Here is a 5,764-nt window from a genome sequence, read left to right as displayed (position 1 = left end):
CTGTGCACCGATGTTCATAGCTATAGGTATACTACAGCATGCTTTAGTATATCTATAGATATGAACATGGGTGCGCACCCTCTCTCATTCTGGACTCAGCTTTAGAAAGTGTTGGAAAACAGCAAAAAATCCCAAAATAGAAAACATATTTTCGTTTTGTTTCAAAGAAACTACAAATTTTTCAAACATTCCAGGTAAATTTGACCTCCGGATCACTTGACGTGGAATGCCACATATATTGGCCTCAGAATCAATCTACGAGTGCGAAAAGGACACTCCCGCTTAGGGCCTACCACCTAAATATAAGAACGAATATATTTTTTTAATTTAAAAATCATATCGTAGATTATTTTCCTTGGGACACGTTCTACGTGTCTTCAACGAAAATTAAATTAAAAAATCTTTATAATTCACTGGTGAATTCACTCCCTATATGTGAGTGATTATAAAGTTAAATAAGAGAATTGTTAGTGAATACTTCGTGAATTAGTAAATAGTGATTTAGTGAATAGTAAGTATTAGTGAATATAATAAGTGAATAGTAAATAATAATAGAATTACATTAAGATACTGTTTTCTAAATTTTTTTAATCATTAAATAATTAATTGATTTGTGTTTTGTTTTTTATGTTAATTATTAATAAAGTTAAAAAAATTGTTATAATTTTTTTTATGTTTATTAACAAATTAAAAATTTTGTTATAAATTGGAAATCGTCTGTAATTGGATAAAAGGCAAAATTAGAAATTGGTTATATTAGATAAAAGGCAAAATTGGAAATTAATTCTATTGAATAAAAAAAAAGCTGGAAGTTGGTTAAATTGGATAAAAGGAAAAGTTGGAAATTGGATATATTGGATAAAAGGCAAAATTTGAAATTGGTTCTATTGGATAAAAACAAAGCTGGAAGTTGGTTAAATTGGATAAAAGGGGAAATTGAAAAAAAAATTGGATAAAAGGTAAAATTTAAAATTGGTTATATTGGATAAAAAAGATGGAAATTGGTTAAATTGCATAAAAGGCAAAATTAGAAATTGGTTAACTTGAAAATTGGTTCTATTGGATAAAAAGAAAGCTGGAAATTGGTTAAATTGGATAAAAGGAAAAATTGAAAATTGGTTATGTTGAATAAAAACAAAGCTCGAAATTGGTTAAATTGGATAAAAGGAAAAATTGTAAATTATTTATATTAGATAAAAACAAAGCTGGAAGTTGGTTAAATTAGAGATCCCACATAACACATAATATTGCAGCAATATTGCCGCCACATTTTTTTGCAATATTTGAAATATTCGCATGTAACATTGCAATAATATTTCAGGAATATTGTTATGTCCGACTCATTGAATATTCCAAAATAACGTTCCAGCAATATTTCAATAAAACTTTACATAACAAATTACATGAATGTCTTAGGAATATTACAGTAAAATATTGCTGAAATGTTTTTTTAAAATGTTATTAAAATATTGTTTATTTTAAATTATTATAAAATTTTTACTAAAAATGTTTTTCAAAGGTTTCAAAGGATCATGTATTTTTAATATATAAACTATTTCATTTTGATTTGGTTATTTCTACTAATTATCTTGAAGTGTCAAAGGAATTATTTCATTTACTTGAATTATATTAAAATTTTTGCATAAAGAAGAAATTTATGTATTTTTAATTATATTTTATATAAATTTGAAAACTATTTATTATTTTGCTGCAAAATATCATACTAAACAATATTTAGAATAAAAACATATTTCTTTATTAAGCAAGCCTCAAGTAATTAAATACAATAATTATAATAATCGTAGTAGATAGAAAAAAATTAGAAACGTGTTAGTATTGCAATTATTAATTTTCTTCATCGTCAGCATCAGAGTCTCTTAATGATTCTTCCTCTTCTCCATTATCGTCTTCTTCATCTCCTTCTTTTGCTCTACAGAATAAAATATTAGTAAATAATTATAATTTTAGTAAAATTATTATAAAATGAATCGGTGAAAAGTAAATTATTCACTCGCTAAACAAAATTATTACTAAAAATTTATGCACTGTAACTAATATTATTAAAAGCTGATTGTTTTTACCAATGATAATTGATTTTTAGTGAAAGTTGATAAAAAATAATTTATTAATAATATATATTTTTCTTTTAAGTGAGATGTCAGTTTGAGAATTTAAAAAATATATTTTATTTTGAGTGTAGAATAAATATTTGTTAAACTTAAATCCATAAAGATTATAAAGAATGACAGCAAACATGACTTTTCTTACAACTCTCTCTTCAATCTTGTTTTGGCTTGAGCGAACCATTTAGAAACGATAATTTGAATTGCATAATCATCTTCCTTTGGGCAGGATACTTTCACGCTTTCTGAAAAAAATTAAATCCCTAAAATGTTAATTAAATGCTTCTTTGATTCTGTATATTTAAATATTAAAATTTCCTTGATTTTTCGAAAAAACTTATTTGATTTGAAGAAGCTTTCTTTAAATAAAAAAAACTTTTATGTTTTGATTTTTGAATTAACTGCGTATTTCGATAGCTTGTAATTATAAAATGATTTAAATTTTGAAAATAATTATGTATCTATTATGCCATACCAATAATTAAATTTGCAAAGTTGGTATTAATCAACGGCAGTTTGGACTTTCTTCCTGACCAACTGTATAGGAGAGCGAGTTTATTTGTAAACAGCTTGCTGCACACGTTCGCCACAACATTATTGACATCTCTTCCTCCAATAGATCCTAATGCGTTTATCTGGAATAAATTATATTGTGTAAAATATTTTCTAAAACTAAGAGTATTCAAAAAAATTCCTAAAACTAACAGCCATAATCATTTTAATGTGTTTACAATTGGTTTAATTTAATACAAAACCAAAATGAGACAAGGTTTATCAGTATTTTTTAAATTAACTTTAAAAGCATTTAAAAATATTTAATAAAAAAAATAATAAATTAAATAAGTTAATAAATTGAAAAAATAGAAAAAAACAATGTTAATCATTTACATACATTTTAGCATAAATACAAATACAATACTGACCATTTTAGTTTTAAAATTCTTATCATTTAGTTTGTCATTTGTTGCTATTAGGTCCTTTCTGGAATTAATTGGCAACTTCGGGCATTTTGTGGAATCAAAGAAAGATCTATTATTTGAAGTTCCGCAACTACTTTGAGACTGAATTTTCATGTTTCTAAGAAGTAAGATTATTTCATTCAATTTTGATAATATTAATTCGTCACTTGAAAGACCTGTATAAAAATAAAAAAATTTATTAACTCAAAAAATTTATAGAATCTACTTTTATATTACATTACCTGTTTTTGAATCTTGGTATTCAAGACTGGCCAAAGCATTCTCTAAGTTTGATGAAAATTTACTTTTGGATGCATTTGGATTGTTATCATTATCAGGTAAAGCCGATGCTGTGTTGAAATTATTTAAGCTTCGCATTTTTTCAGTTGATGTGCTTGGAGCAAAAACATCTTTGGTTTTAAATCCTATAAATTAATAATAATTTTTTTAAATTCTAAACTATTAAAACTTTTAATGTAAAATATATTTTGAAAGATAAACTCAAGCAAGATCAGTAATAAAAAATGGTCTAAATTGTCTATTAGATTTCGTCTTAGTCAGATTTTAAGTATCATGTCAAAATCAATCCATTTTAAGACTATAATATATAATCATGTAAAATAGTTAAGACTTAAATTAAAATCTTCATTGTGATTGAAAATAATATCTTCAAATTTGAAAAAAAAAATTAACAGCGAATCTTGTATAATTGAAATCTGTCTTAACAAAATCTAACCCTTATGCTTCGAATTTTCCAATAATCCTGGTTTTGCGAATTCGTCTGTATCTGTTGATGATTCATCAGAATTTGAATCTTTAATGGTAGAAGCATCAGTAGGGATTTTTTTCGGAAGAAGGTTGCTTGTGAATGTTTTGCTTCTAAAATCTGGTACAAATATCAGTAACAATAAATTAATTAAAAATAATTTAATTTATACATTGATTAAAAATAAATTATTATTAGTCAATATTTCAATACATTTAATTAGAATAATAATTTAATTTATCAATAAAGTTAACACAATGAATTTAATAAATATTTCATTAATATTTAATTTTTTGTTTGATAAAAACACTAACCGCTTTGTATTGAGTTTTTCGGTGATCTCAGTGTTGAATCTTCAGAAATTGGATTCTCAATGGCTGATTTGGCAATTCGAATTTCGTTTAGGAGAAGGTCATTTGTGGATCCCGGAGATCTTGTGTCACTAAAATCTGGCAAAAATAACAGCAAAACAAAGTTGATTAATTAAAAATAATTTATTTATTTTATACATTTTTTAAAATAAATTAATATTACTCAATATTTCTATAAAGTTAATTAATGTATTACTTAAATTATTCAATAAAAATACTTATCTTAAAAATAAAAGTTTATATTTTTTATTTGATAAAAAAATAACCTTTTTGTTTCGAATTTTTTGGTAAACTCGGTGTTGCAAATTCAGTCTCAGTTGGCCCAGCTCGAATTCGTTTCATAGGTGGAAGTAGAATACGAGGCTTTTAAATTTGTTCATCGATTATTTGAGGTTTTTGCCTTTTTCGTATGTGTCTACAAATAAAAAATATAAATGAATATAAAAATAAATTTGAAAAACCACTCTCTGATTTTATGAAAGAAAAATAAATTATATTATTACATAACTCAAAACAATTATGTAGAAAAAATTGAAATATTAATAGAAAAATTTATTAACTGCTTGCATAAATGGATGGATTTAGATAAAAAAGACGCGTGTGTAACATGTTTGTGTTATTTAATATTATTATAAACAGATTCTCTTATAAATGAATATTTACCAGTTCTTTTTAAATATTGGAGAACATCGTACTGTTTCCAATTTAATTCTGGCTCAACTGATTTTGATATCATCTCATTTATTTTGGAAGCTCTTTCAGAAGGCGGGTAGTAACATTTCCGTTCGTCATTCTCGAGACTGATTATCCATTTCGTCGGAACTAATACAACTCCGTCTTCCAATTCTACTACAGAAAACGGCATGCTCCTTTTTGTATTTTTAATTATGAAGTATAATTTAATTAAAACGCGTACCGAAAAATATTAACCTACGTCAAATCTGTAGTTTGTTTTAATAAAGTGAAGTATGCCAAACTAAAATAATTGAATGTTGTTTAATTGTAATTGGAAACTGAAAAACCGATGACAGCGCTTTAATGTCAATTTGTTATATTAATTTAAATTCTGATAACGACGTTTTAAAAATGTAAAGAAGAATTTATTTGAAAAAAAAATCAAAATGAATATTTGCATTATTAAAAATTTGTCATTTATTATTACGAATATTTTTTACAGAGGTAAATATAGTAATTTTCATACTGAAAAATATTTTTTATTGGAACAGATAATTTTGAAAATTCTATTTATTTAAATTTCGAATAAATTTTCAAACAGCTTCATTTGTGTTGAAATAACTTTTATAATAATAATTTATCTTATTTATTTATATAATATTATTGTTTAAAATAATTAAAAATAAAAACACAGAATGAAAAAATTTAAAATTAATTAATTTAAAACATTGAGAGGTTGGATGATATAAGGGAATGCGCATAGTTTTCGTTATCCCCTCGCGCAACCACTGTCTTGCTGTACGTGGAGACTTCCACTATCACTATCACTATCAATTGCATTATTTTTAATTTTTACATGTGAAAAATAAG

General features: G+C 24.6%; 1 protein-coding gene across 1 annotated transcript; it reads right to left on the bottom strand.

Moving 5' to 3' along the window:
* Positions 1 to 1,807: 1,807 nt before the first annotated feature.
* On the bottom strand, positions 1,808 to 5,086 carry LOC122506273. Its single transcript, XM_043618367.1, has 9 exons — positions 4,883 to 5,086; positions 4,486 to 4,634; positions 4,163 to 4,297; positions 3,819 to 3,968; positions 3,325 to 3,507; positions 3,047 to 3,258; positions 2,599 to 2,758; positions 2,269 to 2,368; positions 1,808 to 1,930 (listed from the first exon to the last, which is right to left on the bottom strand). Exons 2-9 carry the CDS (start codon positions 4,559 to 4,561, stop codon positions 1,846 to 1,848), a joined length of 1,101 nt encoding a protein of 366 aa, XP_043474302.1. The 5' UTR covers positions 4,562 to 4,634; positions 4,883 to 5,086; the 3' UTR covers positions 1,808 to 1,845.
* Positions 5,087 to 5,764: the final 678 nt, after the last annotated feature.

The sequence above is a fragment of the Leptopilina heterotoma genome, unplaced genomic scaffold (assembly GCF_015476425.1).
Source record: "Leptopilina heterotoma isolate Lh14 unplaced genomic scaffold, ASM1547642v1 Lhet_40, whole genome shotgun sequence".
Lineage (NCBI taxonomy): Eukaryota > Metazoa > Arthropoda > Insecta > Hymenoptera > Figitidae > Leptopilina > Leptopilina heterotoma.
The sequence above is the reverse complement of the archived record's forward strand: the minus strand, read 5'-3'. Positions and strand labels throughout refer to the sequence as shown.

Excerpts from the sequence above, each read along its gene's own strand:
- LOC122506273 (XM_043618367.1), bottom strand. The coding sequence starts at position 4,561 with ATGAAACGAATTCGAGCTGGGCCAACTGAGACTGAATTTGCAACACCG. Across the intron at positions 3,259-3,324 it reads ATACCAAGATTCAAAAACAG|GTCTTTCAAGTGACGAATTA; the intron begins GTAATGTAATAT and ends ATTTTTATACAG. Across the intron at positions 2,759-3,046 it reads AGAATTTTAAAACTAAAATG|ATAAACGCATTAGGATCTAT; the intron begins GTCAGTATTGTA and ends AATTTATTCCAG.